Source organism: Abramis brama (assembly GCF_963993115.1).
Source record: "Abramis brama genome assembly, chromosome: 25".
Lineage (NCBI taxonomy): Eukaryota > Metazoa > Chordata > Actinopteri > Cypriniformes > Leuciscidae > Abramis > Abramis brama.
The window spans coordinates 11,015,711-11,041,689 of NC_139987.1; the positions used below are offsets into that span (position 1 = coordinate 11,015,711).

Consider the following 25,979-nt stretch of genomic DNA (forward strand, 5'->3'; position numbering starts at 1 on the left):
GATGAGAGAGATCACCGAGATGATCTCTGCATGGCAAAATCACAGGCAACCTTTTGAGAGACAGCAAGGAATCAAATCACATTAAAAGTTCAATAAACTTATCTTGCAAAATGGTTCTCTTTGTTGCTGAAGAACGCAGAGTTCATGCGTGTGTCCTAAGACCAGCGTGCGTGTATTTCTTTAAGAAAGCAGGGCTCGCGCTCTCGTGTCTTCTGGTGAGCGCGGTAGCGGGGTTTTCGAAAGAGTCTTTCTCTTTGAGTTGAAGTTGTCTGCTGCGTTTGCTTCGTGGAGTCCGAAGACGAAAATAAAGAAAAGACTTAAAGAAAATTGAAAACGCTCCCAAAGGGAGCCATAAGGTCTTCTCGCTGACGAGGCGGGTTCGTGAAAATGCAGGAACAAAACAAGACGAAAGGAAATACAGAACAGAACTCTCAGCGGAACGCAGAGTGTAACCGCTTTTCTAGGGCACAGGAATTTCACTCCTCCCTGGGCTTGAGCCAATTGGAACGCGAAATTCCAGGCGGGAGAAAAGTTCTTTGTCTCACTATGAGTTTGATTTGCATGTTTTATGGCAGTCTTAGGATCATGCCATTTCTACATTAAACAATTATAACTGCAGTAAAATGCATTTTATCATAATTTGGTATCCATATCTTTCCTACGGGTATATGGAGGTTTAATTCAAGACCAAATTTGGTATGTTTAAAAGCTACGGCCTAGAAGTACCTACTTACTCTGTAAGATAAGTATTAAAAGTTCGATTAACAAACTGGGAATAAGACTAACCTAAAATGTGATGTGCATTTACAAGTGGGAATGAAAATTGGACTTTAAAAAGACCACATGACATATACCTATGAATTCGCAACAGTGTGCACCTCTGAAACATTATTCCTTTAAGGTTTACAAGAATACAAAAACATATCACAGAGAAGAACAATCGTGGAAAAGAGAAATTACATTCAGGTTTGCATATTTCTTCAATGGTTATACATATAAAATATCTAGGATGAACACTTTAATTCTGCTCCTCTGCCAGAATCTCAGTGAGATTCCTGGGTTGTCGACATTCCGTTAGGCCATAAAACAAAGTGGGTGGGGGGAAGGCAATTCCCCTGGAGAAACATTCTTCACAAATACATTTCAGAGCTCAACACTAGAAAATCATAATTATATGATCAAACAAATTAATAAAACATGCATACAGGAAGGTCAAACCCAAATCTGAGTTACATACATTAAAACTATATTTCTATCCTGAATATCACACAGAGGATGTTTGTGTGTGTGTGTGTGTGTGTGTAAGGTTTCGTTATCTCTTTGTGGGTCCTTTTGGAAGCTCCCCACAGGGAATAAGGAATGTTGTTTCCAGGTTTTCTGGAGTATCTCTGAGGGGCAATTAATGTCGTAAAAGTCCATTTGCTCCAGTCTCTCTGGAGCCTGGCGTATGATTTATAATTTCGAAGTCAGGAGGTTACAAGCTCTGATAAGCTTAGCAAAGAACGTTTTGGGCAGGAATGTGCTTAGAAAACACAGAGAGTCCGAATTTGTTAATTCGGAATCAAACGAACGAATGATTCAAATAGCCCAGTCGCTACACAATATATCTACCATTCACTCTAATTTTACCATTCGGTTCTATGACCTACATCATCAACACCAAATATAGGCCACAACTGGCAGAGTAGAGAGAAAGAATGAGAGAAGACGGCATGCATGCAAAGAGAGTGTGAAAGAGAGATGGAGAGAACATGAGAAAGAGAGATTTTTTTTAGTGCACACTGTGGTGAGTGGTGTGACTCTGGATGCCCTTGCTGAGGGCACTGTTGGTGCAGGCTGTCTGTGCGGTGTCTCTCAGATGGGTGCATCTCTTTTAAAATATGGCACACTTATGTAAGAAGGGTCAGGGGAGGAGGAGTACCACTTGTAAATGGGTCTCTGCCATGTCAAAGATCAAAGTTCACAAGTCAAAGCTCAACGCAGTGTAATATCTTTCAATTTTCAACTGTTTAGCTTGTCTTTGTGACCACAAATGACAGAAGTCTAGCTTTATATATATATATAAATTATATCATATATATAGGTGGCATAATAAGATCATTTGTTGATTTTTTAATCCGTTTATTTTCTCGATTCTCTTTATACATAGTCAGCTAAATGTTATCAATTAAGGATAAAGGGAGAAAATTTGGCTCTATATTTCACTAAATATCCTGTTTTCTTAGGAGCCATTTACATCTTAATCAGTCTCCCTAGTGCAATTAGTCTGATGTTCCCCAGTGTGATTAGCCTATCACAAATAGACAACACTTAGTGTAGCAATGTTTAAGAATAGGAGCCTTGTTTTTGGGGATGTCAATTGGCAGTATTATACTCATCCCTTTTTCTCTATCATTCACAACTTAACACACTCAGTTCCCCAAGGCTACAACTCACTTCTGCAAATGTCAAGACAGTCTTATTATTGCACACTGACAGTGAAAGTGCATGCATGCAGGATGATGCCTGGTTGTGCCTTTAAATTTCCTGTAGGTTTGCTGAAGCAGAGACCTAGAGTTAATAGATCTAGAAGAACATGAACCAAAGCAGTCAATTCCATCGTTAAAAGACTTGATTTTTGATATTAGACTGATTTCACCATACATTTATTTTTTTAAATCTCTTTTTAAACTATGTTGAACCCAATAGCGATACACAGAGAAAGGGGACAAAGAAGAACAGTGAGGAAAGAAGAGATGGAAGAGGAGGGAGTGAAAGCAATGATACTTGCAACTGCTTGTATTAAGTCTGTATTTTTTGTCTCTGCAATGAAGTTTCATTTTGACATTCATGCATGTGCAAAATTCAAATTTCAGTTTCATAATACAATAAAAAATTATGTAATCGGTTTGTAAATATGTCTGGGTAATCTTTATTGGCAATTAAATGTCAATAATCATGTATGTGCATTGTGTGTGTGTGTTCAGGAGAGACAGCAGGTGAGGCCAGAAACTAAATCTGGATTGTAGATATCTGAAAGTCAGAACAAAAGTAAACATGTGGGGATCTGACCCAGTGGCTTACAGAGCATTTGTGCTGCCAAACATGTGGTATCACTCACAGTACTTTCCAAAAAGAGCAAAACAGTTACATTATGAAAACAATGCATACACACTGCCTAGTGTTTCACATACACATACTGCCTATTCATCCTGTTGTTTCATCTAATACTGGCAGAGAACAAATAAAGACATGTGATTACCACCTGCTGTTCTGTGTTCCAGTGACCCCATACTGAAAAAAGTATGGTTAGAGTTCAAATTGTTGTGAACTTTGACATATGAATGGCCCATTTTATTCTTTAAATATACTGCACAAAATGTCTAACGTTAAAACAACAATAATAATCTGATATATAATAAAAGTATTTGATTATTATTTTTATTTCAAAATTAAACGAATTCTCATCTGAATGAAGATTGTTTCCTATTGCTTTATTTGGTGATGACATGAGGCGACCCTAATGCGACGGGTTTACGCTGACAGTCTGCCCTGGTTTAGTTTATGTCATCGGTTTCAGAGTGACACGCTCCCTCACTGTGGCGCATTTTGACGGATGCACAGAGATCGCGCCCTAGGCGCGCACGCCCGAATGACCTGGTCTGTCTGAAGTCAAAGCCACAGACGGGGAGAGGGAGGCGGAAAGAAAAAAAACGCATTCTGGGGCAATGATAATTATAGTTTTTCATGATGGATATAGAAGTTGTGTGATCAATATAGAATAAAGGTATTTTGTATTTTCCCAAAACATTAGCAACATTTCTGTGAAACAATTGAGCCGCTTGGTTATAATGATTTGGACTGCCGTTCTTTGGGAGCGCTGACAACGATGATCATTTTGAGAAGGTTTGAGAAGTCGCAGCCTGTCATGACAGTGCGCGAGATTGTCAGGCTATTTATTTGACAGCAACCTAAGGATTATTAACACGGTAAAAATAGGGTAAATGTACCATATAATATTTATTTTTACTGTTAAATATTGCAACAAAGTATCAGTTACTGTACTGAGGTGGTGGTAATCAAATTTGGCATTTTTATAATATTTAACAGTACAAATAAATATATATGGTAAATTTACCATAATTATATTTAAATTTAATTATATGTAAGTGATAAAAAATTATATTTAAATGATAAAAAATATATATTTGAAAAGTTTTTTACACGGTAAAAATGGGTAAATTTATCATAAAATATATTTATACTGTTAAATATTGCAACAAAGTATCAGTTACTGTATCGAGGAGGTGGTAATCAAATTTGGCAATATTTTATATGATAAATTTACCCATTTTACCGTGTAAAAAACTTTTTTTATATATAATTTTTATCATTTAAATATAATTTTGTTTCATATATGGCTAGGTAGTTGCTTTTTATTTTAGCTTTTTACTGCTGCTTTCGATTTTAAACACTTACACCATTTTCCCTTTTTAGTTTATATATATATATATATATATATATAATTTTTTTTTTTTTTTTTTTTTTTTTACAGTGTAGGGAAAGTATCACGGCCACTCATATTAAGTACTCACAGCAGAATCCAATCTCTTACAGAAAACCACTTCGAACGCATTTAATTTTGAGTGTTTTTCCTCATCCGACTCCCTTAAAGTGATGAACGCACTGTCCTAGTTAAGGCAACGATATTAATATTTTCCAAGTACGTGTAGCTTTTTTTTCCTTTTCGAATTACCATAAACCTGATAGTTTGATGGCAATGCAAAGGCTATATTTTGCTTTGTGGCGGCTTCCATCAAGCTGTTATATTTTCTTACAAGGTCTCGAATATCAGAATGCATTATATTTGAGTAGGCAGCCCCTCCCCCTGTGTGCCGCACCAACACCATCGAACTGAGCCATGAGGAAGAGGAGGAAAAGGAGTAGAATGGGAGGGGTGGCTTGAAGCTGAGGGAGAAAGAGAGAGAGAGAGAGAGAGAGCGCGCACGGCGAAATATGCAGCACCAGTGGCAAGGAAACACACCCGTCAGCGGCGCGCAGAGGGAAAAAAAAGGATAAGCGCGGACAAAGGAAACATGGACGCATCTGAGAAGTATCCGTGCGCTTCTAGAATGGAATTGACAATTAGGCCATTGTGCACATAAATGAAAAACCTTTAATGCTGAAGTGGGAGGCAAGATATTGCAAACTGACAAGGCGGAGTGCTGTTTTTAATCCGTCTGCGGATCCTATGATCTTGCGATGGCTGTTGCAGGGATATGTGATTGCCTAGACAAAAAAGTGCCTCTTTCTTTTTTGCTATTTTTATTATTTTGTGGCCTTGCTCTCGGACAAATACGATATTCCGTGCCAGAGGAATCGGATAGTGGAACGATTGTAGGTGATATTGCACAGGATTTGGGTTTGGATATTCTAAAGCTCTCCACCCGAAAAATTAAGGTAACCTCTGACAGCGGCAGAAGGTACGTGGACCATAAGAATGGAAAATTATTGGTAAACGAGAGAATTGACAGAGAGACATTGTGTGACTCGAGCACCGCGTGTGTTTTGAATCTTGAGGTTCTTCTTGAAAACCCATCTGAAGACCATAATGTCGAGGTGGAGATTACAGACGTGAATGATAATACGCCGCAGTTCCCCAGAGACGAGTATCAATTGGAAATCACAGAATCGGCTTTGCCGGGCTCTCGTTTTCCGATCGAACACGCGCAAGATCCGGACATTGGAACCAATTCGGTTCGATTGTACCGGCTCAGCCCAAACGAGCATTTTGCTCTCGATTCCAACAAGCCTTCACTGAATTCTAAGCACATCGAGCTCGTTCTCAAAAAGCCCTTGGATCGCGAGCTCTCACCTTACCATCAGTTAATCCTGACAGCGACCGACGGTGGCACACCAGCACGAACAGGTACCGCAAAAATTAACGTTCGCGTCTTAGATTCGAATGACAACAATCCCGTTTTTGACAGCTCAGTATATAAAGTCAAATTGCTTGAAAATTCGCCCAAAGACACTTTGGTTATCAAACTGAATGCCACAGACCAAGATGAAGGAACAAATGGGGAGGTGCTTTATTCATTCAGCAGTTACACCTCAGACAGGGTCAGGCAGATGTTCAGCATGGACACCAACACTGGAGAAATCAGAGTCAAGAGCAATGTGGACTACGAGGACACCAATACCTATGAAATGTACATCCAAGCCATGGACAAAGGCCCAGCTCCAGTGGCAGCCCATTGCAAAGTGGTGGTGGACGTTGTAGATGTCAATGACAATGTTCCAGAGATTGTGCTCTCATCTTTGTCCAGTCCAGTGCGTGAAGATGCCCGTGCAGACACTGTGGTGGCCCTGATCAGCGTGACGGACCGGGACTCTGGCCCTAACAAACAGGTCACCCTCGAAATTCCATCTGGTCTTCCTTTCAAAATCAAGTCATTTAGAAATTACTATACCTTGGTAACCTCAGCCTTTCTTGACCGTGAGAACACAGCAGCCTATAATGTCACCCTCAGCGCTACAGATGGCGGCAACCCTCCACTTTCGTCTCAGAAGACCATTCAGGTGGATGTCGCTGATGTGAACGACAACCCTCCACGCTTTGACCAGACCTCCTACACTGTGTATGTCATGGAGAACAATGCACCTGGAGCCTCGCTCTGCACCATCAAGGCTCAGGACTCAGATGTCAATGAAAACGCTCGCATCACCTACACGGTCCTAAACGACAACAATCACGGGATCCTGGTCACCTCCTATGTGTCGGTTAAAGCGGACACTGGTGTTGCCTACGCCCTTCGCTCCTTTGACTATGAGTCATTACGGGAGTTTCACTTCCAGGTTAAAGCTCAGGATGGTGGTATCCCACCACTCAGTCGTGTAGCCACTGTCTACATCTACATAATGGATCAAAACGACCACCCGCCTGAGATTGTGAATCCCCCAGCCAACGGCACGCGCTCAACAGAGACGGTGCTGAAAAATGCAGAGCCAGGTACATTGATCTCAAAAGTGGTGGCCTATGATGCAGATGCAGGACAGAACGCGTGGGTCATCTATCTGCTGGACCAGGCCAGCGATTTGGATCTATTTAAAGTGCATGAACACACAGGAGAAATTCGTACAACGAGGCGCGTCCTTGAAGACAACTCCACCTCTTTTGGTCTAACCGTACTAGTAAGGGACCATGGCGAACCACCTCTGTCATCCACCGCTACGATTAACGTCGCTGTCATGGAGGTGCCACCCAAAGTCATGCCTGACCCCAAACGAATCATCCGCCCTCACAGCGCTCTCTTGTTTTCTAAAGTGACACTGTACCTCATCGTGGCCTTGAGCGCCACCACCTTTGTGTTTTTGGTGACGGTTGTTGTGCTGGCCATCGTGCGCTGCCATGCATACTGCACCCAGCCTGGATCCTGTTCGCCATGCTGCGTGTCCCAGAAGGCCCAAGCAGAAGGTGGCTCGGGAGGGGGCGGTGGAGGAGGAGGCGGCGGCGGTGGTGGTGGTGCTCAACCCAATAACAACGTGGTGCTTCGACGAGACCTCAAGGTTGAGCCTCATTATATTGAGGTCCGGGGTAATGGCTCTCTGACCAAGACCTATTGCTACAAGACCTGTCTGACTGCCACATCGGGCAGTGACACCTTCATGTTCTACAACACAGGCCGACCCATCAGTGGCACCTGGGGCTCCGAGCGCTTTTTTACAGGAGGGAGCGGATTTGTTCGCAGGCTTAGTATGCCAGATGCAGCAATGCAGGTGTGTCCTATCACAAAGTATATATGTGACTCTGGATCACAAAACCAGTCACAAGTCGCACGGGTATATTTGTGGCAATAGCCAACAATACATTGTATGGGTCAAAATTATCGATTTTTCTTTTATGCCAAAAATCATTAGGGTATTAAGTAAAGATATAAAGTAGATAAATGTCCTACCGTAAATATATAAAAACATTGATTTTCACATTGATTTTTTTGCACCCTCAGATTCCAGATTTTCAAATAGTTCCAAACTCGACCAAATATTGTCCTATCCTAACAAACAATACATCAATGGAAAACTTATTTATTCAGCTTTCAGGTGATGTATAAATCTCAATTTTGAAAAATGTACCCATGTGACTGGTTTTGTGGTCCAGGGTCAAATATCTGTAAAAAATTTTTTAAAAAAGCCTGTCAAATTTACAGTAACAACATTTATATAAAAAACACAACAAAACAAAATAGAAAATTCTGCCAGAAATTCTGGATAAAATTATGATGACAGAAACATAACATAAAATATAGCACAAAAAAGTGTGTATATATATGCATAAGAAGCTAATAAGAAGAACTATTTAAATAAAATATAATCATATGTGATGCATCATGCAGGGAACTAAACGTCAGCCCAGTATACCCCAACTCTGCTTTCCAGTATGTCTAATATGTTTTAGTGTAAAAAGCAATTAAGTCCAACCAGAAGCTGCAATGAAGCTCTGCGTCCATGTGTCAGAAGCTTTTGACCTTGTCATCTCCTGTTGTACTGTGTGGTTATCTAGTGCAGCTTTACAGTGCTTTGCTTCACCCTGCATTAGTGTCAAACACCAAGACTTTCTAGAGTAGCACACTGCATTTATGATGATTCAGGCATTTGCTCCCACGTTTGAGGATGTCATCACATTTTCAGGATTATTACCTTCCACCCATTGCCACTCCAGGTCATGTCACTGTGTCTTTACTCCAAGATTGTGTTTGAATTTCAACATTATTTTGTATACACTAAAAATAAGGGACTTTTGAGAGAAAAAAATCTGATGTCACAATTTTGCAAACCAAACACAAAAACCGTTACAGTTTATGCAGATAAACTGTATTTTATGCCTGTGCAATGCATTTGCTGTCATAGATATTCAACTGATGTGTTTTTGTCAGTGTAATTGGCGTGAATTCATGTTCACTCTGTCAGCCATGGATTCGTGAAATGTGTTTTAATTAGCCAGAACATGATCCAAAGGCTGTGTGGCCTTGATCTCTGGCTCATGGGAGGGGATGTTGCAGATGGTTTAAAAAAAGATATAAAGGAAGACAAAAAAAAAAATAGTCTAAAAATGTCTGCAGCACAAGAATAGCTAGAGTTTATGGAGTGATGCTCTTGACAGCGCCAGATCCTCTCACATGTGTTGGTGAGAGGCAGCACAGACACTGCAGCTCATTTGACACTGCAGAGGATTTAGGAGCAGAGGCCGTCTGTCAGAGATAAGAGAGCAGGCAATGAAATTAACCTCCAGCCTTTGATTCTCAAGCCCTGCAAATTACATTGTGAGAGCGAGGCAGAGTCTCTTTGCACGCACTCTCTCCCCCCTCTGAGTTCACCTGATTAAAGAATGTTATTTACTCAAATTATCTGGGCCATTCTCTAATGCCTCATCCCATCGCATATTCTACGACCCAGGTTTTTTTTTTTTCAGGATTTTACTAGGGCAAATATAAATGGCAACTACGTGCTTGTGCTCTCCCTCTGTGTAAGACCAATTCATTCATTTACTGTGGATTGCTGGAGAAACAGATGACCATCTTGTGTTTGAGGATTTGTATTTGGTTATAATGTAAATGGTCATCTTCTGACCAGTGCTCAGATTGAGTTGCTCTAGTTGAGGGCAGAAAATGCTCTAGTATCATATTACATGGGGTCAGCTGGTATCCCAGGATGATATCATTCCTGTACCATGGGGAATGGGATGGATGTTGGGAGAAGAAAAAAGAAATTTAGGGCTTTGGTTTTGAGCAGAAGTTGTGGGGTCATTTGAAAATGTGTGGTAATGGCTAGGGATGCACAATATAAAAAGTTGGGCGGATGCCAAATAAATATGTCAGTGTTATGGCCGATGTTTAAATTCTATAATATTTTGTAAAAAAAAACAAAAAAAAACAATAGATTTAAAAGCTCTAAAGTAAATTTAGGCATAACATCACAACAATTGGACGTATGAAAGACAGATATTCATTCAAAATTAAATTTAACAGTGTTAATAAATGAATAAATATTCATTTTGAATGAGCTCTAGATGATGGCAAAGACTCTCTAAATGCAAAAATGATCATGCATTGCAAAATGAAATATCCAATATTGGCCAATATCGATAAGTTAAAAATCACTAATATTGTCCATTAACCAATATTGTGCATCCCTACAATGGGGTTGTGTATGTTATTAGATGAATGTCAAGTGTCCTTTATATGCTTTATTATGAAGCACTCTCTCCACAATCACAAGATTATACAAGTGAGTCATGGGCCATGGCGTAGTGCCAATAATCGTCCCTGGTCTCCTTTAGCTGTGGTTCATATTAAAATGCAAGGTAGAAACACACACACAGAGCACCATGATTTATTGATGAGAATGTATCTAACCCTTTTCTGTCCTTCCACCCCTTCTTTCCCTCTTTCTCTCCTCCAGCCCAAAGGGCCAAATGCTGACTGGCGTTACTCTGCGTCACTGAGGGCAGGAGTGCAGAGGTAAGCACTTTTGCTGTTAATAAGGTCCTGAAAGAGTTACAGTCCTCTCTGAACCGAAATGGAACACACCTCATTCTCTGTAGCTAAATAAGAATTAAATATTAGGTTTTATTCTTTATAGTAGTAAATATTTTCTCAATTTATGAGAAAAGACATTTAGACCACGGTTTGGTTGCTGAGTAAAAGTGTAAAAGCACTGTGAATCATGTCCAATTCTAATTTCCTCATTTCCTGACCCACAATAATCAAATTCTGATCCTCAATGTCATTATGCAGGAAACCATCTTGTTTGAACTTAATCTAATTGAAGGGAGAGCAGAAGCTAAAAAGCATCCTCAAAATATTATACATATTACACAAAACATCTGTTGAATTTTTCATTAAACCTTAAGAATTGGAAAAATACTGATAATACTTTAAAGCAAGGTTAGATTTATAACAGTAATTAATGCTTTGGGTACCATGAACTAACAATTAAAATAATTTTTACAGCATTTAATAATCTAGATTAATGTTTTATTTTTTAATTTATGGTAAAAATGTTGTTCAAGGCGATGTAGTTACACGTTACCTATTTGTAATAACCTTATTTAAACTTACTTTTACCAATATATATATTTTATGTAACATGTACTTGCTATAGTAATAACAGTAAATTATCCATAATTACAAGTAACTAACCCTAAACCAAACCCTAACCGTAACTCTATAGTAAGTACATATAGTCAATTAATATTACTCAGTACTTGTTTGAGTAAGTAACTATGTCACCTTAAAATAAATTGGGTTACATTTTATTTTAAGGTGTCATTGTTACAGTGTAATTATACATTTAAGTACCGAGTAATAATAATTAACTACATGTACTCACTATAGGGATAGGGTAGGATAAAGGTTTGGTTGAGGGTTAGTTGCATGTAATTATGCATAATTTACTGTTATTACTGTGGTAAGTACATGTAAGATATGTAACAAGGACACTATAAAATGAAGTGTTACCATAAAATGTAACCGAATTCATAAATATGCTATCGTTAATTAATTGATGTTCACTTGTAATACTTGTAATAACTAATGGTAATTGATATCAGTGTTGTTTTAATATTCTTTAAATACTATTATAGTATTTATATTTTGAAAGAGATTTTATTTTTATATTTTAAATTAAATTTTTTGAGTTAGTTTAAATTAAAGCTAAAAATATTAAAAAATATATAAAATAAGTTGAAGTTGAAGTACTAAATTAGTAAAACTGAAATGACAGAAGCATAACAACTGTACAGTATGATTTAGTACTTCAACTTCAACTTATTTTATTAAGTTATTTGCCAATGTAGAATTTCTAAAATGTAGAAGGCAACATTAACCAAGCTTAATAAATGTTGAAAAAGTATTGTTTATTGTCGGTACATAAAACCTAATGCACAACAATTTTTTTTTACCTTTTTGTAATAACCTTATTTAAACTTACTTTTACCAATATATATATATTTTTGTGTTCAGTCTATAGACGCGTAGTGTTTATTTACAAAATGACATTGCCAACTACTGACCTAGCAACATAATGCAGCAATTTTAGTCATCTTTCCGGATCCATATGAATGGGGATCGTTTTGACACGTTGTCGTCTGTGTGCAAAACTAAAAAAAAAAAATAGAAGGAAAACCGTTCTTATCACATTGTTGTCATGTAATCGTAACCTTAGATTTCATTCATTATAGCCATAATAGTTTGTGCCCGTTTAAGTTTGCTGTTGATAGAGTTTAACAAAATAAGATGGAATGTAGAATTACAGAGGACAGGGAGCATATTAGTAAAGCACAAAAAGATTGTCAGTGTTGATGTTTGCTGATGGCTATAGAGAGCCACCAGAATCATGACCACCAGGAGCTCTCTGACTTCTTCCTGACCTCTTGCCTCTTCCTCTGTGGACCAACTGTGCTCTGTCTGCCTTTATCACGCACAAACACAAGCTTTGAAGCGTTTGCTAAGGGCCCTGGCATAGTGGCTCTGCAGTCTGATCTTGAGTATGTAGGTCATCAGCATTCTCCACAGCAGATGCACAGTCCTTCACAACCAAGCATAAAGGACAAGCTAGCAGATGAGCTGATTGTGTGAGCTTACCCACGCCCGATAAGCAGGCAATTTGAATCTCAGGGGTAGCATTTCAATGCACAAATACTGACAAAATGAGTCATCTCTAAAATACTAAATATGTATTCTCTCCCTAACTCTTCACACATACCCGCACACACACTTACATCTGGAGACAACAAGGCCCCCTCCTCTACCACCACACATATACAGTTTCCAAAGGGTGAAGGGCTGTCTGTTTTATGTGATAATGTTGTGCTACCCTGTGGGCTCATCTCCAGGGATGGTTTAGTGTGTGTTTTATGTGCTTGTCTGTGACTGAAGGCTGGTGCAAAAGGGGACACAGGAGACAGTACACACAGGGGAAAAGGCGAGCAGTGCGATGCGACGCAAAAAAAGCAAACCCATTATAATCAGTGGTGCTGTCTACACTGGATGCGGTGCGGCACAGCATGACACAATTAATTCCTAACGGTAAACCGTTGCCCCGTTCTATTTCTGACATACTTCAAGCGTTCACGCTACTAAGGACAAATGGATTTGCAACGGCCAACGGGTGCTTTGACGCATCCAATGTGGACAATTTCTAGCTATTGCGACGTGAAGACCATCGCATCTGGTGTAGAAACTGTGTAAGCCACTTTGAGCACCATTTAAATATGGTACAACATTAAAAATCAATATTTTTTAATGCAAATTTTGTGAATTTAGGTATCACAAGGTTATAATGTACAGAATTAAAAGAATAAAAAGGAATATTCAATTTGAGATTTTAGTACATATTACAGTATTATTAAATGAATAGTGTTTTTAAAGATAAAGTAAGCATTAGAGGAAAGTGAAGGTAATGTAGCCTACATGTACGAATAGAATAGAAAATAAACATGTACTTTTTAAAAGGAATTAATACTTTTATTCAGTGAGGATGCAATAAATTAGTATTTAAAAGTTACTTGTAAACATTTACATTGTTACAAACATTTTAATTAAAAACATTCCAAATTCCAAATTACTGCTGTTTCTATTCATCAAATAATCCTGAAAAAATGTTTTCAACATTGATACTAATAAAGAAATGTTTCTTGAGCAGCAGATCAGCATATTATAATGATTTCTGAAGGATCATGTGACACTGAAAACTGGAGTAATGATACTGAAAATTCAGCTTTGCCAACACAGGAATAAATTAAATATATTAAAAATAGAAAACAGTTATTTTAAAACTGTAATATTATTTCACAATGATACTGTTTTTACAGTATTTTGGTCAAATAAATGCAGTCTTGATGAGCATCAGAGACTTCTTTCAAAAACATTAAAAACAATCTTACCAACCTCAAACTTTTAAACAGTTATGTATATTGCATAATTACATTCATTATTTAAATTTAAACCATTACTTGTAGCTTAATTTCAGGAGAGGATGTTTAAAGGTTTCTGTAAATTCAGTATGTCACATTATTATTATTATTATTATTATTATTATATTGTAGATTTACATTATTTATTCATAACTTCCCTTTGACCCTCAATGAGCCAATAATTGTGATGGTTAATTCCAGAATTGGAACTCTCTGTCATGCTTTCTCTTCATTTAGACTTATTCCGAACAGCTCCAGTATCCAAGCTTCCTCTCCAGTGGCTTTAAATCCACACCCCTCAATCGACAAGCCTCTCCTAAGGCTAGGAAAGTTACTGATTCACTCTGCCTCATGGCACAGGGTGCATTTCAGCTTTAAGGGAATTAGAAGGATCCATCATGCTAACACACACACACTGGATCAGAGTTATGGAAGCTGTAGTGGCTGGGCACACCCTGTGCTGCATTGCAGATGCCCTGCTATACCCACTTCCTTTCTGCTCCTCATGTCTGTATATTCATAATGGATGTATAGGAGTGCTGTGGCACTATTCACAGATCTGCTTTTTATGTGGGTGCTTGTCTGATCGTGGTTTCCATGGTGACAAACACACAGAGCCGTGCTAAAAGCAAAAGGCCATCGCTGAAAAGTGTATATAGGTAATGAAAAGTCCCTTTAATGTAATGCATGCTCGCAGCTCTAGGGTGCATCGCGGTATTTGTTGAAATTTTAAGTACATAGTACATCTTCTGCTGTCTACCACAAGTTCCCAGGCTTATGTTATGCATGGCCTGCTGACAGACAGAGAATGAGAAATGAAGAGAGGAATGGAGGGAAGATAAAGATGGTAAAGAAACCCAACAATGTATTAGGGGAAATCAGATTATGAAATGGGCCCTTGTGAGAGAAGGGAGATGTTGAAAATGTAATAAATTTTCTACGCAATCCGCTTTTCTCTCTCTCTGATGAACGCTTTTCCTTTATATCATCTTTCTTTCTAAATTTCTCCAGTATTTCTTTATCATTTCTGGACTGCAAAAATGTTCATAACATTTATATTTGTCCAATTTTTCAGTTTCTTGAAACAAGATACATTTATTTGTAACAACACTTCATAATATATTAAGACTTTTGATTTTGTCACGTTTTAAGCATAATCATAAACATGTTAAAAACAAAAATGAAAAATATGCCAGTTCTGTATATGCCAAATATTCCAAATCAAAACATTGTATACTTACTATTCAAAAGATTGGGGTCAGGATTTATTTTGATTATTTTTAAGAAATTTACTTTAATTGACTTATTCAGCAATATGAATTAAAGTGACAGTAACATTTATAATATTTCCACAAAAATATTAAGCAGCACAACTGTTTTCAACATTGATATTAATAAGAAATTTTTATTGAGAATCAAATCATCATATTAGTATGATTTCTGAACGATCATGTGACACTGAAGACTGGAGTAATGATGCTGAAAATTCAGCTTTAACATCACAGGAATAAATTACATTTTAAAATATATTAAAATAGAAAACAGTTATTCTAAATTGTATAATATTACACAATGTTACTGCTATAATCGTGATACAAACATAATATCTTATGTGATGTTTGCTATTCAAGTAAAACTTCTTAAGAGGTCATTTTTGTATCATATTGCCCTGGTTTCACAGACAGGGCTTAGATTAAGCCAGTATTAGGCCTTAGTTTAATTAGGACATTTAAGAAGCTTTTATAATCATGCTTTTTTAAAAAAAAAAAAAAAATATATATATATATATATATATATATATATATATATATATATATATATATATGTGTATGTATGTATTACTGGTTGAATTATTTTAAGATATGCCAGTGCAAGTTGCGTTCAGTTAAAACATGCAATTTAGTCTGGGACTAGGCTTAAGCCTTGTCTGAGACACCAGGGGATTGTGTATTTCTGTGTGTCTGTGTATCATGTCGGCCTATATATTCAGACACTCTTTCAATGTGCTTTCCAGTGAACATGTCTGAAGGAGTTAAAGCATCATGACAACCACCGAGACAACTTGCACACCACACACACATCACCTCACGCACAGACACATTAGATCACAGATAGTCTAGCACAAACTGTCACATGTACTTTCACCATCGTACGCACCTTCAGACCAAAGCTCAGAAAAATACACGCTAACACATCTGTCCCCGTTGCACATCTCATTTACTTTCACAGCCCAAAAGCGTAGCTGCATTTTAATGTGAGATATATTTTACATCAGTTTTATTGAGCATTTTCTCTGCCTTTCTTTTAATAGCAGCCCAAAGAATTACTGGATGTTTGAAATTTCAAGACTAATGATGTCAACTGGTTTTGTTTTTAGCTCTGTGCATATGGAGGAGGCTTCAGCTGTGATGCAGGGAGCACAAGGCATGCTGGTCCAGAACTGGCCCACGGTCTCCAGCGCAGCAGGTGAGGTCACATCTTAAAGACGTCTGCATTGCTAACTGAGCAATTAAATCTTAATCATCCGAAACCGACGACTCCATCATCTTCTCGCAAAACTTCATGCTCTTGCTAATCCGGTAATTTTCTCTCTAGCTAAATTATCATGTTTATCAACCTATTACATCTGTTTAAATGAACGTGCCTATGCCTAACGCATATGGCAATTCTGCATTTCTTGTAATGAATCTTAGGAATGAATCAGGGCCGGCCAAAACTTTTGACCCAAATTGAAGCTGATTCCAACTGACATGGATTCATGCATGTTTAAAACAACTTGTTTAAAGGAGGTTAGACTCATTCATCCAAAAATGTCAGCTCTTTCTCTGCTCTTTTACTGTCTTGCATGCCCTAAAAGATCTCCAATCCATGTACAGAGTGTTCTTTCCATTGTCACTCTCTATTGCAATACTGTTCCCAAGATCTAAAATGACAGGGAACAAGTCTGCAAGTCTGGCTTGAGCTTTACCATTAATTATTTCAAACTTCCTGTTACTAGCAATCCAGAAAATTACTTGCTGTGGTTCAGTGGTGCGTCATATTTACTTTACTTATTCCAAAGTTTATTTTTATTAAAGTGTTCCTATTATGCTTTTACAATGCACAAAGTCCACTTCAAAGAGAGTTATTCTCTATATCAGTAAGCACTGTTTCTGAACTCCCTGAAATGCCATGATTGTAGTCTTGAGTTTTCTTCCAGGAACGAACAAATCACAATATTCTTCATTTAAATAATTCCCGCTCAAGGCATTAAAAAAAAGGGGGGTGAGGCCTGGTTGAGTTGCTGTAGTGTGTTGAAACTCAGAGAAATGGTAAGGGGCGTAACATTTCTGAAACACGTTTGAAGCAGTTGACCAATCACAGCCAATGCTTTTCAGAAGGAGGAGCTTCATAGAGACAGGAACTAAACAAGGGTGCGTTTCCCAGAAGCATCGCTATGTTCACAAGTTCTGTCGTTATCAGCATAGTTCAATGAGTCTGTGTTTCCTGAAACCATCGTTCTAACGAACATTCACAAATAGCATCGCAAAGTTGTGTGGTTGGAACGACAGCTCTTGACCTGTGGTTAGAAGCAGAGTTTCTTGTTTGCATTACATGTGGACTCAATAAATCCTTATCTTAATCAAAATAAACAAGCTAACATTCAGTACAATATCTTTTATTTAGAATACATACAAATGTCATTTACGTCTTTTAGTTTGTCAATACATGTAAATCACCGTTTTTGAACAGTGTGCATGTGCGAACGTGCTCAAGTATGTAAGAACGAGCCTATGATTGAATCTGGAAATAAAGCAAAATAACTGAGAAAAATGAGAAATAGTCCTCAGATGCCATGTCCGTAATTTATAGCAAAACTAATTAATCTAGCGTTAATTCGATCTCAAACAGATTAATTAAAAGTAGTTATTACTCCACCTCGTGCGTGACATCATTAATCAATGTGGTTGAACGACCAGTTAGCGACAATACAGTTTTGGGAAACAAATTTCTGAACATTCAAGCATGAAAACATATTCTAGTACACTCAAAAAAAAAAAAAAAAAAAAACTTTGAAAAAAGGTATAATAGATTCCCTTTACCAAATACAGATGTATCAAGGCAAGTCCTCATCTGAAAGGATTTCATTTGTAATTTAGTGCTGCGTCCCTCAAATGCCTAACACATAATTAGGCAACATAATCATTAGTTGACACAATAAACCAAATGTGTTTATTTTGAGTAAGAGCATGATGTGCCTTGGATGGCATCTTTCATCTACCCTACTGAAGTTCAGTACCATACTATCTAAATATTGTGATGCATGAAGCCTGTTATTGAATTTGCATTACTGAGATATGCTTCTCCTCAAAGATCAGCCAGATAGACAGAGGACGATCAATCTAATGTGCCATTAGAGGAATGAAGGAAGAGTGGCTGGTCTCCTGGGAGGTGGATGGTGGAGATATTGACAGGCTGATAGAGCAGAGCCGGACTGGAATGACAGCAGACAGTGGGAAGAAATGGATAGAGTAAGTGGGACAGATCGAGAGAGGCACACTCGACTCGAGAGAGAAAGAGAAAGGAGGAGAGGAGAAAGATAAATACATTGATTCTTTACTAGCAGGCTGCAGAGAGGTTTGAAGTCTGAACTATACACTGTAAATCTGATAGACTTATGAAAACCAATCTAGTTGTCCATTTAAAATCGGGTGTTGTGATTATAAGCAGGCTAATGTTGTGTTACTGAACCAGTGCAGGTGTGTTGTGTAAGGGCTGGTTTAGTGCTTGTAAATTATAACACAGTTGAGGTCATAGGAACAGGAGGAACAGAAAAGAGGCCAAGCAGGAAAATGAGACACAGATTAATTTGATTTAAGATATATGAGGTTGCTATACCGAGAGTCATTTAAAAGATAAAGCATGTGTATGAGTAATAGAGGAAGGAAAGAGATGATAGAATGAGAGTGATGCTGAAAGAGAAGGGGGGATGTGGGGGTTGGAGATGCACAGAGGTTCAGGATTGGCAGACCCCTCCGGTGGTCCTGTTGCTAGGAAACACTGTGTGACTTGTTGCCAGGCAACAACAATGAATCTTAGATACTGCAGCAGGAGCAGCTGGGAGTGGGCGAGCGGGGATGGGGGAGGAGGTTTCCATGGCAACCAGCCGTACTCAAAATGGAAGAACGAGCAAGGTGTGGAAGGGGAGAGGAGAGGAGTGGAAGGTAGAGAAAAAGAGAGGTAGAAATATTATACACTCTAAATTGAATTCAGGGGACTTACTTACTACCACAACTTAAATACATGTATGGTTGCAAGATAAAAACAATTCTTATTTATTGTTTTAATTAAACATTTTAAGTTGCGAAAATTATTTTCTGTTGATATAATAATGTTGATCATCATTACATCAACTTAATATTGTCTGTAATTTAAACTCAAATTTCTGTGTTAATTATTATGATTAAATTAGGTTGTAGTAACTTAATGAAATTGTCTTGATTACTTAGGAAATTAGGCGGTGGATTTCTCGTTCCCAGCATGCTTTGCATAGGAGAATAAATGTTGAAATTGAGTGTTAATTTATTTGTTTTTAGTGAAGAGAAAGACCTGTTAGTGTTAAATGCTGTTATGTTTGATATTTAAAATATTTTTTTGTGGTTACCATTGTGCTGAAGAGTAGATACATAAAGGTAAACACATTGACTCTATAAGCAATGACTGCGCTAATGCCAGTGACGAGTAATACCTTGCTTGTTCATTAAATATACATGTTAAATAAGTTATGTTAGCATGTGCTATGATAGCTGTTGATTTAAACTGACATAGATAAGATTAATTGGTCCCAGGGTTACAAGTCTGGAAGTTGCAGTGGCTTAATTATTTTGAGGAATCAACTTAAAATGTGTTTATACAAATTATTAAGTTCCTCTAACTCAATGTAGTTTGCTGGTTGAAGAATTCACTCAAAGATAACTCAAAAAAATTGATGCAAACATTATTTTTTAGAATGTAGGAAAGCACATCCAACACATGAATGCATATTAGATCACATATTTGTCTTTATATGCACACATTTATCTGGCTGCTCTGACAAGCCTTACAATGTTAAACATTACTATTTTTTATGTTTTTGAAATAAGTCTCTTATGCTCATCAAGCCTGCATTTATTTGATCAAAAATACTGAAAAAAAACAGTAATATTGTGAAATATTATTACAATTTAAAATAACAGTTTTCTATTTTAATATACTTTAAAATGTGATTTATTTCTGTGATGCAAAGCTGAATTTTCATCAGCCATTAATCCAGTATTCAGTGTCACATGATATACTGTATATCCTCATATATATATATAAAGTTCAGTATATATATATATATATATATATATATATATATATATTAGTCCTACTATCCTACTTATTAGAATTTCTTTAAAAAAATAAAAAGTTATTAAGCAGTGTGTTGTCAAAGTTGGTATTGTGGCTTTATAAATGGTCAGACGCTTATGTGTGTCATCATATTATTGACATTTTACCAAAAATCAAGCTCAATGGAATTACACAATTTTCTAGCAGTGAATGTTGGAGATTTTTATCCCTCATAAGAACAGCCTAATCTGGGGCAGTTTTAACAGACAGTTTGAAAATCCACAATCTATAAAAATAATATTTTTAATTTCTGGAATAAAATTAATTTTGCATAAATTTAGAGTGCCAGATAGCCAATAATAATAGACAGCCAATAATAATAATAATAATAATAATAATAATAATTAAAACTATTAAATAAATACAATTCTTGAAAAGAAACACTGAAGTAATTTGGCAAAATCTTTTATTAATTCTTAGGATAAAAAAAAAAGAAATGGATTCAATTAAGAAAATTGATTCGCTGCTTATTAATAGTTCAAAAATGTTTGCAGAATCAAAGGCATGTGGTGCAACCAACAAGTACAAAAATGCAGAAAAGAACTTTACTTTTTATTACTTTTATGTTTACATTACAGTCATCAAATTGAAAGTTCTTTTCAAAAACATTTGAAAACAAAATGAATACATTTCTAAAAACTTGGCAAAATGTGTTTTTAAACTTTTTTTTTAATCAGGAACACTTTTTTTGTCATTGACCTTTACACCAAAGAGAGAAATGCAATGAAAGTTTGTTTTAAACTGTTGCTTAAAGCTTCACTGTGCTTATCTTCCCTTTGGTCTCATGAGGACGAGAACTAGTCTGCTCAGTTGACCCGCTCTGACATGAAACTTAACAAGCAGACATACACATGCACTGATATTACTGCCATAATGAAAGCCACAGGGAGATGGAGTGAGGTGTGACTAACACATGAACACATGAGTTACTCTCTCACTAGAGATCTGTCCACTCTGCAAGTAAATGCTACCACTCTAAACCACAATTTCTGACCTTCTCAGCCAAATGTGATCCGTCAAGCCCAGGGGGGGTGGCATACAGTGTGCATGTGAACGCTCTCTCATTGACTCTTCGCTGCACCATCTGCCTGCCATGAGTGTTCTGTATTGATGCAGAGGTGGTATATTTTCAGCATGGTCAAGATTTTGAACAGTTACACATATTGGTTCAGTAGCCATAGAAAAAAAGAGCAGTTTGCATATTAATGGCTGTATTTGAAGTGTCTAAATTTAGACGTGCCTGAAACTGAGCGCGAGAAGGATTCCTAATTTAGTCTAGTAAGTTGTTGCACGCACACATAGATGCACAATCCACCCATGCAGATTCATTTAAGCTGAGGAAAGAATATCAAAATGGATAATCCCTGCTAGGGTTTGCATTTATTGAAATAAGCCGTGCGGTACTGTCATAAACGTACAGATCAAAAAACAAACAGAATTGCATTTCAGGGCCATGGTGAGATCTAAATAAAACACAGAAATGAAAGTAGGTCATAGAGTAACTGGTGTGGCAAAGAGCCCTGCTTCTGTAGGGAAAGTAGTACATAAGTCTCTCACTCTGTACTCAGCTCTCTGTCCCTGTTGGGGTAGTACACTTTCAAACATGAACATTGTATGAAAGTGCACTCAAGAGTGATGCTGTCTGTGTGTGTGTGTGTGTGTGTGTGTGTGTGTGTGCGCGCGCATTACTTGTAGGTTTAGATCAGTGTTAAATAAAGCAAAGAAAACGTGCTTCTCCAATCATGCTGCATTTGATGCAGATTGTTTTTGCCATTTGTCTCCAGAAAGACTCCAGAAAGACAGAAAAAAAATTATAATCTATTTTATTTTAATAAAACACACATACTAAGTTATTAGAAGTATTCTCTTTGTGTTTTATGTTTGTTTGTTATAGTTTTGAAAACAATAGTGCTTTCAGAAAATGTTTAAATGTAATGATTCTTGTCATGCGGTGTAACCATCAAAAGTAATAACATTTTATTTATTTATTTATTTACAGACAGACAGTAAACAGGGTCTCTCTATGACATCATTTCCTTTTTTTCCAGCATGGTTTCAGCTTTGTTGGTTGCACAACATGACAAAAATGTTGAAAATATTAATAAGCAATGAAGCTGTTTTTAAGGGCTGTCAATTGATTAAAAAAACAACAACAACAAAAAAAAAAAAACGGAAGCTGAGTTAATTGCGTAAATTATTTTAAATTTTTTAATCACAGTTACTCGTTACTTTATGCAACCTTTTTTTTATTTTCATTTCGCCAGGTCGTTCAAGAATTGTATTCTTTCAATGACGATATATATATATATATATATACAAAACAATTACACCTAGAAATTTAGAGGATTTCTTCAGTGAAAGCTACTAATAAGGCTTGAATTACATGTGTAGTATCACTGGAGAAACTATGAGTTAGGTATTAGATAATAGTTATTAGTAATTGGGTCAGTTTATTTTTTGTTTTGAACCAGATTTTTTTTTTTTAAGTGATGATGATAAAATCTAATCCTTGTAATTTTTCTCTCTCAGATGGGGAGGGAGAGGGACAGCTGTCCCCTCCTGTTGGAGCTGGAATCAACAGTAACAGCTGGAGCTTCCGCTACGGTGCGGGCCCCGGCTACGGTCCTCCACAAGCCCTGAAGCCGGGAGAGATTCCTCCTGAAGCCTTCATCATTCCCGGCTCCCCTGCCATCATCTCCATCCGGCAGGACCCAGGTGCCGTTGACGAGAAGGGCGAGTTCATCACCTTCGGAAAGAAAGAGGAGTCCAAGAAGAAGAAAAAGAAGAAGAAGGAAAAGAAGGACAAGAAGGATAAAGGGAAAGATGATGGCGAAGAGTAATGAAGAACGTCTTACTACAATATTACAGCGATCAACTTGTGTTTGTAGCAAACTCTGACAGAAAGAGGAAACCAAAAATACTGAAAATGTAAAGAGAGAAAGATCCTTCTATATACCATACCTACCAATTCAAGTGAACATAAAAAACACAAATTAACCCTGTAAACATATTTCCATGACTCTGATTGGCTATTTTTCTAACTCTACTCTATTGTGCAGAAATTTATCAGCAATGTCCAAGAAAGCACTCCAGTCTGCAAAATGCAAACAAAGTCCGCTCGCACCTTGTGAATGACATTTTCAACAACATCAAGGGAAGTCCCGGATCAAACAAAAGTCCAGTTAAACTGGATATTAACTCCTGTAATGCCAAGAGTTTTCTCTGACTCCATCCCTGCCTTCCTCTCTCAACTTCAAATGGGGAAGAAACAACCTCCCCTGGCCCCGTCTCACACCTTGATCTGCTGGAAACAAAACTTTGTAAAAGACACACAAAAAAAAAGACACAGATCTAACTGCAATTATCAGAAAGACCAGTGTCTGATTTCTAGAGCAGATCTAAAGTAAACCTCTGCAGAGATGGGAATGTAGCAGCAAAATCCAAGACACTTGCTTTACACTCAGAAAAAAAGCTTCTTTCCTGCTCCTAAACTAACGCTGAAATCTCAGTATATTTTATAAGAGCAAGTAAATCTCATCTTATATAGTCCAAAATCATGCACAGACAAATTACGTGCATACAGCTAAAGAGATTCTTGCTCTCTAATACATAACACACCCTGAACAGGCTCTCCACTCGCTGTACAGCTAAACCCACAACAGGACTGAAGCACATCAGCCTCTCAAAAGTCTGTAAAATAGTAGAACGGATGCTTGTTGCTTCTTTTCAAACACACCTACTTCCTTTGCTGCTGTTTTGAATGTTTGATAGACGTCATCCCACTTTCTGCCGGCTTAATGTCTTAGTCCAGCTTCTTGCCCTCACCTACTGCTTGTAACTTTTGCATATCTCATTTTGCCAACCTCCCTTTATCTGGTGTGCTGTGCTGGCCCCATGTCAGTACTGCCCCCTGGTGGCTCGTATTGTACAGTGTGACAAGAAAGCAGAAAAATCAAGCCTGTGAAATTTCCAATATCATTTTCACTCCTTCTGCTGGAAACATAAGCACATGTACTGGCCCCTACATGCACACACAAACTCAATACACTCCAGTGTTTATGCTCTCACAGCAGTGGAACCATCATGGACTATGCAGCCATGCTTATTGTGGAGATGTTTAGCTATGGCGTATGGTGCTTTATAGGGCAATGATAGAGGGTGAGTGGAGTACAGATACAGTACAGTACAGATACAGATTTTTTTTCTACTGTATATAATCAATGGTGAGACATAGCTTCATGACATAGTTGTTGTAAATAATGGGATTTTTTTTAACATTCAGAGAGATCACATCTCTCTTTTCTTTCCCTTCTAAGTCTGTAGAGGTACTGTTCAGTAAAGGAGAGATGTTTGTGCTGCTATGAGACCATATCATCACAAAGCGCTCACACACACACACACACACACACACACACACACACACACACACACACACTCAAGTCTCTTTCAGGTGTGGTTCAGTGCTGTCAGATCACCAAGTGACTGTTTTGCATGTTAAACGCAATTAAAACAAAAATTATATATAGATATAAATGAACAGATATGTTTTTCATAATTATTTTTTTCTCATTTACGATGGAACTGGAGATGTGTATCGTCTCTGCTGAAGTATGTAGACATAAATCAAATTATTCACTCAGACATACTCAAACATAAACTGATTACATACATGCATAGAGTGTACAAAGAAGACACAGAACGATGTCGGCTCTGTGGCGATCAACGTTAACGATAACATTCTAGATATATGTAATGCTGTAGTGTTATGGTCTAAATTGCTTTTCTTTACAACCTTATGATTTTTGCAACTTGAAAGGATCAATCCTTCGTTTTGTGCTAGGCTTTGAAATCAATAACACTGTATTGTGAACAAGTTCATACATCCCTATGATATAAACCTCTTCCTTCTGAAAAAAAAAAATACAAAAATACAAAAATACAAAAATGTCAAAAAATTATAAAAGAGAAATAAAAGGGTCTATGTATTCTGCTTGTGTGTAGTAATTATATATAAATTCATCCAGTGCCTAAGTGGCACTATGCTTTTGACTTTGACGGTGCAAATATGTTGGACAAAATTTTTGTACACCTGCTCATCAGTGTAATGGTGTTTATTATTTTATATTACTTTATGAAATCTGGTAATGTGTTTTGTTTATAAATCACAAATAAAGTTTTCTTTCATAAGTATTTAAGGTTTTTCTGTGGTTTTGATTTTACCTATCTATATTGTCAGTAATAGCATTATTTATACAATATTCTCTATTAAATATTTTCTTCATTTTCTAAAAATAACATGTCCACATATGGATTTTTATATGAAACATCCGAAGTGCTGACCCAATTTTTTTTTACCAGTTGGATATTTGTCATAAATCTGGTTCCCAAAGATAAAATTATGTTACAGTGGCTGGCCATATGGTAACTTGTCTGAGCTTTCTATTTTAAGACTTTCAGGCTATTAAGAATAGATGGACCTGAACGTTTCACCTGCACAAAATACAACTTCTTCTGAAACAAACTGCCCTTGATTTGTTGATTTGTTCAAATAGGATTAAGCTATATGTTTGCATGTTTGGTTGGGAAATTATTTGAAGAGAATTCCACAACTGTT

General features: G+C 37.2%; 1 protein-coding gene across 8 annotated transcripts in view; it reads left to right on the forward strand.

Moving 5' to 3' along the window:
- The window catches only part of LOC311076811 (protocadherin alpha-C2-like), an 85,546-nt gene extending 59,991 nt beyond the window's left edge, over positions 1-25,555 (forward strand). For 6 of the 8 annotated variants that reach the window (XM_084105242.1, XM_084105238.1, XM_084105241.1 and 3 more), the window contains exons 2-4: positions 10,441-10,499; positions 16,332-16,420; positions 22,895-25,555. In XM_084105242.1, the coding sequence (XP_083961368.1) occupies positions 10,441-10,499; positions 16,332-16,420; positions 22,895-23,205 (459 nt within the window). In that variant the 3' untranslated portion in view covers positions 23,206-25,555. Of the gene's footprint in view, positions 1-4,903; positions 7,759-10,440; positions 10,500-16,331; positions 16,421-22,894 lie in introns of those variants that run through there. The other 2 variants (XM_084105236.1, XM_084105243.1) reach the window with 2 other exon arrangements.
- Positions 25,556-25,979: the final 424 nt, after the last annotated feature.